The 12,515-nt window shown below is 28.9% G+C and overlaps 2 protein-coding genes across 2 annotated transcripts; both read left to right on the top strand.

The window, feature by feature from the left end:
- The first annotated feature begins 1,659 nt into the window (after window positions 1-1,659).
- LOC108761780 (odorant receptor 49b-like) lies at window positions 1,660-5,571 on the top strand. The gene is made up of 5 exons (XM_018508499.1): window positions 1,660-1,953; window positions 2,304-2,713; window positions 4,599-4,698; window positions 4,828-4,929; window positions 5,404-5,571. The coding sequence occupies exons 1-5, from the start codon at window positions 1,660-1,662 to the stop codon at window positions 5,569-5,571; spliced, it is 1,074 nt and encodes a 357-aa protein (XP_018364001.1).
- Window positions 5,572-8,665: 3,094 nt separating this feature from the next.
- On the top strand, window positions 8,666-12,272 carry LOC108761779 (odorant receptor 49b-like). Its single transcript, XM_018508498.1, has 5 exons — window positions 8,666-8,959; window positions 9,295-9,704; window positions 11,326-11,425; window positions 11,551-11,652; window positions 12,105-12,272. Exons 1-5 carry the CDS (start codon window positions 8,666-8,668, stop codon window positions 12,270-12,272), a joined length of 1,074 nt encoding a protein of 357 aa, XP_018364000.1.
- The last annotated feature ends 243 nt before the right edge of the window (window positions 12,273-12,515 follow it).

The following is a 12,515-nucleotide window of genomic DNA, read 5'->3' as shown; positions in this document are numbered from 1 at the left end:
TAATTTTGTATATAATTTTGTTATTGTCCATGTATTTTCTATTGTTAATGGCATGTGTTAAAATGTATGTGTATACACCGAAAAAAAGGATTGGCTGCTGTAGCAAATTAGATGACGGAATATGACATAGCCTTTTTAATTAATTGTAGCAGCCAATTTTTTGTTGTGTAAGCTTATCAAAATCCTATACTGACATTACCAATAGGCTAACGTAACCAAAAATTGGTTGCTACAGACAATTAAAAATACTATGCCATATTTTATCATCTAATTTGCTGCAGCAGCCAATCTTTTTTTTCAGTGTATAAACGTTCAAATTTAAATCATAATTTAAATTGTACAGCCAAATAACAAAGCATGCGCGGATTGCATCACACGATGCTTTTAAATGTGTATTTTCTTGAAAACATTTTTTGAATAAATCTGCTAACGCGAAGTTCGACAGAAACGGCCGTAAAAGACTGAGCATAACGTATAATGCATAATACATAAGAAAAAAAAACCAATCAAAATCCTTCATTTTCTGCCTTCCCATGAAATAAAAGGCTCTGGCTGTAGTTGATTTTCTTATGCTTTATTATATATTATGCAAAAGGTCTGTGTTCCGGCTTTTAGGGCAGGAAATCATTTTAACTGATTGGCCAATGTCACTACAGAAAATATAAAACATACTTACGCACGTTTTACAAAAAAATCCAATGTCTATACATCCCACAGTCGCATAATTTATTATTTCCTTTTCTCTTCTCACAACTTTAGTTACATGACATTTCCATACGCTACCTTCTGCCGAAGAAATATAAATGAATGCAGCATAAGTACAGTCTAAGCGTTTAATATACAAACATTATCGTGCATTCTCATGTTTCGAATTCTTAAGAGAAACATTGTTGAGTGCAAACATAATTTACGAGATTATTAAACTTTTATATATTACAAACCATTAATACTAATAAAGCCAACGCATACTGTTAAATTTATAGTGTCAAATTTAATCTAATGTGAGTCGGCACTCTGCTCCTACTATTATAAATATATCGTTATTTTATACTAAAATGATAATTAAATTTAACACTGTACAGTATCAAATATAAACATTGCTTTAGTATAAAATAACGATATAACTGAGTATAGGAGCAGTGGCGACTCACCTTAGGTTAAATTTAACACTACAGATTTAACAGTGCACCATACACATCTTCAAAAGATGATGAGATATGCATACTGTTGAAGTATTCTTCGTGCTTCTGATAATTTACGTTATATGATTTCCTAGATGAAATTACGTGTTGAAAATTTAATAGATTTTTATCATCGCGTATAACAACTTCGTATAGATGGAATTTTGCTGTACTTCCCTTTCGTATTATAAATACATTGCGTTTGATATAAAATTTCTTTCATAAAACTGTTCTATTCACAGCACCCCTGCAGTAGTCAAGTCAGCTAACGTGCTACATATAAATTACAGTCTTTCTCAGTATTGTGCATGTATTGGAAAATGTATGATTTGATTACGCTATTACACATCAAATATTTACGCGTTATGAAGCGAGGAAAAAAGATGGTATCACTTTATTTGAATCGACGTAGCACGAGAAAATATCATAAGCGAATATAGATTTTATATATATTTTCGATAAATTCTTCGATAAAATTATGGCCATAAAAATAACTCCAAAAACTGCTATCGCGTTTATAAAAGTGATAGTCGCTTTGTCCTTTGCGTGGCCACTTTCAAAGAACGCTAGTAAATTTCAAGTAATACGCTTCAAAATTTTACGCACTTTACTTTGTATAAATGCAGTGGTATTGAGTGTACCTACAGTATACACTCTTTATCGTAATGATTACAATCTAGCAAGGTTAACGAAGCTATGGTGTTTGTTGGGCGCGTTTATACAAATTCCTCTGGAGATAACACAATGCGCACTGCAATATGACCGACTGCAAGTAAGAAATTTATATGAATTTAAAGCAATATCAACACGTACACAAATCGAACTTCGATAAATCATTTTTAGTATATCTTATTCAATTCTCTCTCTCTGTATAGATATTAATAAATTAAATAGCTACTTTTAATATTATTGATTATATATATAATGCTATGAAAATACTATTTAACAAATAATATTTTGCAAATTTAACTTTTTTACAGTTCTGTTTGTCCGAAGCAAGATTATATTCACAAAAAATTACATTATCTACTTTGGAAACCATATATATTTAATTCAATCATCGATTTTGTTCATTTATTCATAGCGCAAGTATAACCTATGTATTACGTAATTAAATTTCAGTATTTGGTTTCGGAAATGGAATATAATATCAAGTGTGCGGAATCATACGAGAAAAAGCTCTACCAGCGATACGTCGATAGGTGCGCGATATTTTACGTGAGTCTTACGACGGCAGTTTTTCTCGGTGCGAGCATAACAGCAACACTACCATTCATAGCGGCCGATCAGATTTTCCCAACAGATACAAAGTATCCTTTCGACGTGGAGTATGAACCAGTAAAAACTATTATTTTTTTGCATCAGTTCATCGTTATTTGGCAGTGCTTCTCTATCGTTTGTGTAGGTAGTTTTGTCGGTCTTCTCATATGGTTTGCCGCAGCGCGTTTTGAAATCTTGTCGGAACAATTTCGTACGGTCACTGATATTTATGGTATCACTGTGTGTGTACGACAACATGTGAAATTATTGAGGTAACAGAAAAGTGCATTTCATCATTTATAAAAATTAGCAGCCATTAGTAGTAAAATAAATAATTGTTTTTATTTAACATATATTTTTTTGACCATGATCCATATTTAGCATAAATGATATTTAGCATATCATATTTTTTTGTATAAAATTCTCTATACTTACATCACCTACACATTATTATGTAAAATAAAATTATGTTATATTTTTTGTGAAAAATTTGCTAAACGTCGTTTCATGTTTTTTGAAATCAAACTAACAGATCATTTTTTTTTAATATCACTGCTTTGTGTGTGTATGTGTGTTGTGTGTGTGTGCAAATATGTGTACATTTAAAACATATCTTCACAAAATTTGAGATTGAAAACTGAAACTGTATCCAAATTAGCTACAAGCATACATTTTCCGTATTTTATTAGCAACATTTTTTTAAATATAATAATTGTTTTTGTCAAGTAAGAACAATAAAATTAATTAACATAAAATTATAAATTGATAACAATAACTCTCGAAATTGTCATAAATAGAAACAAAGGGCTAATGAGAGTATAATCGCGGTAATTCTCGCGATGATAAAATTTATTATATATATTACTATAATTCAGACGTTTCCTTTATAGTAATATGTAATAAATTTATAGTAATATGTAATAAATTTAATTATCGCAAGAATTACCGCGATTATAATCTCATTAGCCCTTTGTTTCTATTTAATATAAAATTGTTTTTGAGGAAAATATAAAATTTGCAATATGTAGATCATTTTTATCATTTTATGATTAAAATTAAGATGTAGTAAAGATATAATATAGATATAATATAGATACTAAATAAAAGAACAAAAAGTTTTATAAAAAAAAAACAATAAAGATAATTACGATTACTATTATTATTTGAGTAAAAATTCAGATTAGGGGAACATTCCCCAATGACCTTGACCTTGACATATGTTGTCAAGATCATGACCCTGAGTGGCCTCCAACAGATTTTAGCCGTCGGTCACCTTTTGTTAAAAAGTTGTTAACAAAAAAAGTTCTACTATAAAACAAAAATTCTTTGTTTTAAAATAAATTTCCTGCTTTAAAAAGTTGTTAACAGTAAGGGGAAAAAAATTCTACGAAATAAAACAAAAATTCTCTGCTTTGAAATAAGAAAAAGAAAGTCGCTTATTCTTATTTATTATTATTTCATATGTACATTAAGTATTTCTTTTTTAAATTAAGGATATTTTTCTATGACAACATATTTTCCTATGTAAACTCTACATCCTTTTTTCGACCTTCTGTGCGAAACGACTTTTTTTTTCTTTTATTTTAAAGCAGAGAATTTTTGTTTTATATAACAGAACTTTTCTTTGCCTCACTGTTAACAACTTTTCAAAGCAGGAAATTTATTTTAAAGCAGAGAATTTTTGTTTTATATAACAGAACTTTTTTTGCCTCACTGTTAACAACTTTTTGAAGCAGGAAATTTATTTTAAAACAGAATTTGTGTTTCATATAGCAGAACTTTTTTTGTAAACAACTTTTTAACGAAAGTCAACCGACGGCTAAAACCTGTTGGAGGTCACTCAGGATCATGACCTTGACAACATATCTCAAGGTCAAGGTCATTAGGGGACCCTCCCCTAATCTGAATTTTTACCATTAATTGTAACTTTTAATGCAAAAAAAGTGTTAAAATTGTGAGACAAAAAAGTACGCGCACGCTATATGTATAGAAGTACCCAATGAGAAATGATAATGGAATCGACATCAAATCGATGTCGATTCGATGTCGAAAGCATAAAATCGACATCGAATCGACGTCAAGTCGATATCGATTTCATTGTCACTTCTCACTGAGTATATAGTAATTTTTTCAGCTTTAGAAAACAAATCGTTTTAGATATGCTCAAGAAGTAATAATTGCCTTTCGTTCAGTGATATTATCATTAATAATCATTTGTACGTGGGCGATGGTAGCTAGTGGCCTAACAATTGTAAGCGTAAGTATAATTTGTTTTATACCTTTTACTATCGTCTCGCGATAGTAAAACGACAATTCTACTGGAGAAAAAGATTACATGTATGAATGTGTTTACATATTATTTATCTTAGTATTATTATAAACCTAGCGAAGTACGTTAACGGACAAAATACAATTTATGGCTCTATGTATATCTGCACTTATGGAAGTTTATGCATGTGCTTGGCCATCCGATTATTTAAAAGATACGGTAAGTTGGATTCCATTAGCGTTTACATTTAAATAGTTCGAAAGAAATAATTGTAACTGTGTATTAATTCGAAAGAAATAATTGTAACTGTGTATTATATCATTAAGTTGTGGACCATTATTATCTATATCATTTTAAATTTAAATTATTTCTTTTCGTTCGATTTGGCTCCCCATTCAGTAAAATAAACTCTTTATTTCTTATTTAAATATCAAAAATTTTTATTTATTTTTTTATAAGAATATTAGTATAGTTAATAAATAATTGCAAAATATGTATAATAAATATACGTATAAAGTTAAATTTTTTGAAAATATAATATGTTAAATCGTTTGTATTAAGTTTTTACTTTTTTATAATAAAAAATAATAATTTCCTGTGTCACATATTTATTTACGATATTTTCATTTTATGTATTTTGACTATACAGTTTCGGCTATATTATTATATTAAAATATGCATATTACTTATTAGAGTGCCAATGTTGCGGAAGCAATTTACGAATCGTCGTGGTACAATCATGGTAAAATTTTTCAAAAAAATTTAAATTTTATCTTGCTAAGGAGTCAAACACCAACAACCGTCTCTGTTTCTATCCTTCCAGCTTTATCGTTACAATTTTATGCATCGGTAAGGTTTTAGAAATTAAAAAAATCTCTTTATATACAGGATATCCCATAATTCATCCGACAACGCTCGTGGGCAGATAGAGAAGACTAAACTGAGTCGAAAAGTCCTCTACCATTTTGCAATTTTCGCAATAGTTAACAAGATATTAATTACTGAAAATTGTCGAATATTAGTCATCAATAATTTTTTTCTCAAATACTATCAACTTTACAAAAAAAACTGCAAGAGACAAAAATCATTAATTTTCTTCTCATAGAACTCTAAGAATTTTTTCAGAATTTTTATCAACTTTTTAGTACTGCATTTTCTGATTTTCATCAACATGAGAAAATACGGTATTAAAAAATTCTGAAAAAATTCTCAGAACTTTATAAGAAGAAAATAAATAATTTTTCTCTTATTATGTTTCTATTAAATTGATAGTATTTGAGAAAAATTATTAAAAACCAATATTCAGCGATTTTTAGTAAATATCTTGTTAAATATTGCAAAAATTGCAAAATGGTAGAGGACTTTTCGACTCATTGTCAGTTTAATCCGCTTTTGTTACTATATCCATATTATATTTTTTACACTAAAGCCCGAAAATATAAACTAATGTTACTATTTTATGTATTTTAGTATGTATCAACAGCGTTTTCTTATTTGATGACGTTACGCATGGTATTTACGGAAGAAGGCAGTGGAATAAAAAATTAAATTTGAAATTATTCTAATTTTTTGTTCGCATCAATAGTATAAAACTGCGTCGAGACTATCGAACCGAAACGTGAACCGAACCTCAAAGCGAACCTCGAGTCGAGCCTCGAGCCAAGCTTCGAATCGAGCCGCGAACTTCGAGCCGAATCTCGAGCCGAACCTCGAGCCGAATATGACACTTCGACACATACATATAAATATTAATAAAAAAACAAATGCGTGATTAATCAGCTGTCATATTCGTATGTATAATATGTATATGTAGGATGGAGTGGTCTGACGAGTGGCAGGATGAAGTGACTCGGCTCGAGGTTCGATTCGAGTTTCGGCTCAATAGTCTGGACGCAGCTTTATGTTTTGCATAATAGAAAATACTGTTACTGTTATTATAATAAATTTGGTGTTCTTATATCTCTTTTCACATTAGATTTCAAAATAATAGAATTTCTTAAGTTAGTTGCCTTAATTTTCTTTTCATCCTTCCTAAATCGATTTTACTTAAAATCAATTTTATTTTATCATGTCTCGAATTGCACCTTTTCAAGAGTATTAATATTGACCAGGATATTTACATATGTGAAGAAATTTTAAGTATGACACAATATTTCCATTTTTTTTTTCATATAATAAAATAATTATACTATTATATGTGAAAGTAAAAAATATAGTTTTTTAATGTTATACGAAACTTAATCATTTAACGTAAGCGTATCGGTGTTTATATTCCTGATCCCTTACAATAATTTTGTATATAATTTTGTTATTGTATTTTCCATGTATTTTCTATTGTTAATGGCATGTGTTAAAATGTATGTGTATACACCGAAAAAAAGGATTGGCTGCTGTAGCAAATTAGATGACGAAATATGACATAGCCTTTTTAATTAATTGTAGCAGCCAATTTTTGGTTGCGTAAGTCTATCAAAATCCTATACTGACATTACCAATAGGCTAACGTAACCAAATTGGCTGCTACAGACAATTAAAAATACTATGCCATATTTTATCATCTAATTTGCTGCAGCAGCCAATCTTTTTTTTCAGTGTATGAACGTTCAAATTTAAATCATAATTTAAATTGTACATCCAAATAACGAAGCATGAGCGCGGTTTGCATCACACGATGCTTTTAAATGTGTATTTTCTTGAAAACATTTTTTGAATAAATCTGCTAACGCGAAGTTCGACAGAAATGGCCGAGCATAAAGACTGAGCATAACGTATAATGCATAATATATAAGAAAAAAAAACCAATCAAAATCCTTCATTTTCTGCCTTCCCATGAAATAAAAGGCTCTGGTTGTAGTTGATTTTCTTATGTTTTATTATACATTATGCAAAAGGTCTGTGTTCCGGCCTTTAGGGCAGGAAATCATTTTAACTGATTGGCCAATGTCACTACAGAAAATATAAAACATACTTACGCACGTTTTACAAAAAAATCCAATGTCTATACATCCCACAGTCGCATAATTTATTATTTCCTTTTCTCTTCTCACAACTTTAGTTACATGACATTTCCATACGCTACCTTCTGCCGAAGAAATATAAATGAATGCAGCATAAGTACAGTCTAAGCGTTTAATATACAAACATTATCGTGCATTCTCATGTTTCGAATTCTTAAGAGAAACATTGTTGAGTGCAAACATAATTTACGAGATTATTAAATTTTTATATATTACAGACCATTAATACTAATAAAGTCTACGCATACCGTTAAATCTATAGTGTCAAATTTAATCTAATGTGAATCGGCACTCTGCTCCTACTATTATAAATATATCGTTATTTTATACTAAAATGATAATTAAATTTAACACTGTACAGTATCAAATATAAACATTGCTTTAGTATAAAATAACGATATAACTGAGTATAGGAGCAGTGGCGACTCACCTTAGGTTAAATTTAACACTACAGATTTAACAGTGCACCATACACATCTTCAAAAAATGATGAGATATGTACACTGTTGAAGTACTCTTCGTGCTTCTGATAATTTACGTTATATGATTTCCTAGATGAAATTACGTGTTGAAAATTTAATAGATTTTTATCATCGCGTATAACAACTTCGTATAGATGGAATTTTGCTGTACTTCCCTTTCGTATTATAAATACATTGCGTTTGATATAAAATTTCTTTCATAAAACTGTTCTATTCACAGCACCCCTGCAGTAGTCAAGTCAGCTAACGTGCTACATATAAATTACAGTCTTTCTCAGTATTGTGCATGTATTGGAAAATGTATGATTTGATTACGCTATTACACATCAAATATTTACGCGTTATGAAGCGAGGAAAAAAGATTGTATCACTTTATTTGAATCCACGTAACACGAGAAAATATCATAAGCGAATATAGATTTTAAATATATTTTCGATAAATTCTTCGATAAAATTATGGCCATAAAAATAACTCCAAAAACTGCTATCGCGTTTATAAAAGTGATAGTCGCTTTGTCCTTTGCGTGGCCACTTTCAAAGAACGCTAGTAAATTTCAAGTAATACGCTTCAAAATTTTACGCACTTTACTTTGTATAAATGCAGCGGTATTGAGTGTACCTACAGCATACACTCTTTATCGTAATGATTACAATCTAGCAAGGATAACGAAGCTATGGTGTTTGTTGGGCGCGTTTATACATATCCTTCTGCAGGTAACACAATGCGCACTGCAATATGACCGACTGCAAGTAAGAAATTTATATGTATTTAAAGCAATATCAACACGTACACAGATCGACCTTCAATAAATCATTTTTAGTATATCTTATTCAATTCTGTAGAGATATTAATAATTTAAGTAGCTACTTTGAATATTATTGATTAATGCTATGAAAATACTATTTAACAAATAATATTTTGCAAATTTAACTTTTTTATCAGTTCTGTTTGTCCGAAGCAAGATTATATTCACAAAAAATTACATTATCTACTTTGGAAACTATATATATTTAATTCAATCATCGATTTTGTTCATTTATTCATAGCGCAAGTATAACCTATGTATTACGTAATTAAATTTCAGTATTTGATTTCGGAAATGGAGTATAATATCAAGTATGCGGAATCATACGAGAAAAAGCTCTACCAGCGATACGTCGATAGATGCGCGATGTTTTACGTGAGTCTTACGGCGACAGTTTTTATCGGTGCGAGTATAACAGCAACACTACCATTCATAGCGGCCGATCAGATTTTCCCAACAGATACAAAGTATCCTTTCGACGTGGAGTATGAACCAGTAAAAACTATTATTTTTTTGCATCAGTTCATCGTTATTTGGCAGTGCTTCTCTATCGTTTGTGTAGGTAGTTTTGTCGGTCTTCTCATATGGTTTGCCGCAGCGCGTTTTGAAATCTTGTCGGAACAATTTCGTACGGTCACTGATATTTATGGTATCACTGTGTGTGTACGACAGCATGTGAAATTATTGAGGTAACGGAAAAGTGCATTTCATCATTTATAAAAATTAGTCATTAGTAGTAAAATAAATAATTGTTTTTATTTAACATATATTTTTTTGGCCATGATCCAACATTTAGCATACCATATTTTTTTGTATAAAACTCTCTACTTACATCACCTATACATTATTATGTAAAATAAAATTATGTTATATTTTTCGTAAAAGATTTGCTAAACATCGTTTCATGTTTTTTGAAATCGAACTAACAGATTATTTTTTGTTAATATCACTGCTTTGTGTATGTGTGTTGTGTGTGTGCAAATATGTGTACATTTAAAACATATCTTCACAAAATTTAAGATCGACAACTGAAAATGTATCCAAATTAGCTTACAAGCATACATTTTCCGTATTTTATTAGCAACATTTTTTTTAATCTCATAATTAATTTTGTCAAATAAGAACAATAAAATTAATTAATATAAAATTGTTTTTGAGGAAAATATAAAATTTGCAATATGTAGATCATTTTCGTCATTTTATGATTAAAATTAAGATGTTGTAAAGATATAATATGTATAGATACTAAATAAAAGAACAAAAAGTTTTATTTAAAAAAAAAAATAAAGATTATTACGATTACTATTATTATTTGAGTAAAAATTCAGATTAGGGGAACATCCCCCAATGACCTTGACCTTGACATATGTTGTCAAGATCATGATCCTGAGTGATCTCCAACAGGTTTTAGCCGTCGGTCACCTTTTGTTAAAAAGTTGTTAACAAAAAAAGTTCTGCTATAAAACAAAAATTCTTTGTTTTAAAATAAATTTCCTGCTTTAAAAAGTTGTTAACAGTAAGGGGGAAAAAATTCTGCTAAATAAAATAAAAATTCTCTGCTTTGAAATAAGAAAAAGAAAATCGCTTATTCTTATTTATTATTATTTCATATGTACACATTGAGTATTTCTTTTTTAAATTAAAGATATTTTTCTGTGTGTGTGTGTGTGTGTGTGTGTGTGTGTGTGTGTGTGATACAACATATTTTTCTATGTAAACTCTACATCCTTTTTTCGACCTTCTGTGCGAAACGACTTTCTTTTTTTATTTTAAAGCAGAGAATTTTTGTTTTATATAACAGAACTTTTCTTTGCCTCACTGTTAATAACTTTTTAAAGCAGGAAATTTATTTTAAAAGAGAGAATTTTTGTTTTATATAACAGAACTTTTTTTGCCTCACTGTTAATAACTTTTTGAAGCAGGAAATTTATTTTAAAACAGAATTTGTGTTTCATATAGCAGAACTTTTTTTGTTAACAACTTTTTAACGAAAGTCAACCGACGATTAAAACCTGTTGGAGGTCACTCAGGGTCATGACCTTGACAACATATCTCAAGGTCAAGATCATTGAGGGATCCTCCCCTAATCTGAATTTTTACCATTAATTGTAACTTTTAATGCAAAAAAAAGTGTTAAAATTGTGAGACAAAAAAGTACGCGCGCTATATGTATAGAAGTATATATATAGAAGTAATGAGAAATGATAATGGAATCGACATCGAATCGACGTCGAGTCGATATCGATTTCATTGTCACTTCTCACTGAGTATATAGTAATTTTTTCAACATTAGAAAACAAATCGTTTTAGATACGCTCAAGAAGTAGTAATTGCCATTCGTTCAATGATATTAGTATTAATAATCATTTGTACGTGGGCGATGGTAGCTAGTGGCCTAACAATTGTAAGCGTAAGTATAATTTTATACCTTTTACTATCGTTTCGCGATAGTAAAACGACAATTCTACTGGAGAAAAAGATTACATGTATGAATGTGTTTACATTTTATTTATCTTAGTATTATTATAAACCTAGCGAAGTACGTTAACGGACAAAATACAATTTATGGCTCTATGTATATCTGCACTTATGGAAGTTTATGCATGTGCTTGGCCATCCGATTATTTAAAAGATACGGTAAGTTGGATTCCATTAGCGTTTACATTTAAATAATTGGGTATAATTCGAAAGAAATAATTGTAACTGTATATTATATCATTAAGTTATGGACCATTATTATCTATATTATTTTAAATTTAAATTATTTCTTTTCGCTCGATTTGGCTCCCTATTCAGTAAAATAAACTTTTTATTTCTTATTTAAATATTAAAAATTTTTATTAATTTTTTATAAGAATATTATAATTGTTAATAAATAATTACAAAATATATATAATAAATATACGTATAAAATTAAATGTTTTAAAAATATAATATGTTAAATCGTTTGTATTAAGTTTTTACTTTTTTATAATAAAAAATGATAATTTTCTGTGTCACATATTTATTTACGATATTTTCATTTTACGTGTTTTGACTATACTGTTTCGGCCATATTATTATATTAAAATATGCATATTACTTATTAGAGTGCCAATGTTGCGGAAGCAATTTACGAATCATCGTGGTACAATCATGGCAAAATTTTTCAAAAAAATTTAAATTTTATCTTGCTAAGGAGTCAAACACCAATAACCGTCTCTGTTTCTATCCTTCCAGCTTTATCGTTACAATTTTATGCATCGGTAAGGTTTTAGAAATTAAAAGAATTTTTACATTTTAATATTTTACCTCAGTATAACTTTTTACATTACAAAATCAAATATTCAATAATCAAACATTTTGGAAATATTTTATGTAGACTCTGTCTAAAAATTTAAATTTTGATAAATTACAAAAATTTAATTAAAATTTTTAATTAAAAAATTTTTTTTAATTTTTATTAAAATTTTCCATTTTTTCTTTTATATAATCAAATAATCATACCATTATATGTGCGT

This window comes from Trachymyrmex cornetzi, unplaced genomic scaffold (assembly GCF_001594075.2).
Source record: "Trachymyrmex cornetzi isolate Tcor2-1 unplaced genomic scaffold, Tcor1.1 scaffold262, whole genome shotgun sequence".
Taxonomy (NCBI): Eukaryota; Metazoa; Arthropoda; class Insecta; order Hymenoptera; family Formicidae; genus Trachymyrmex; species Trachymyrmex cornetzi.
Note: the sequence above shows the minus strand (reverse complement) of the source record. Positions and strands in the feature narration are given on the sequence as shown.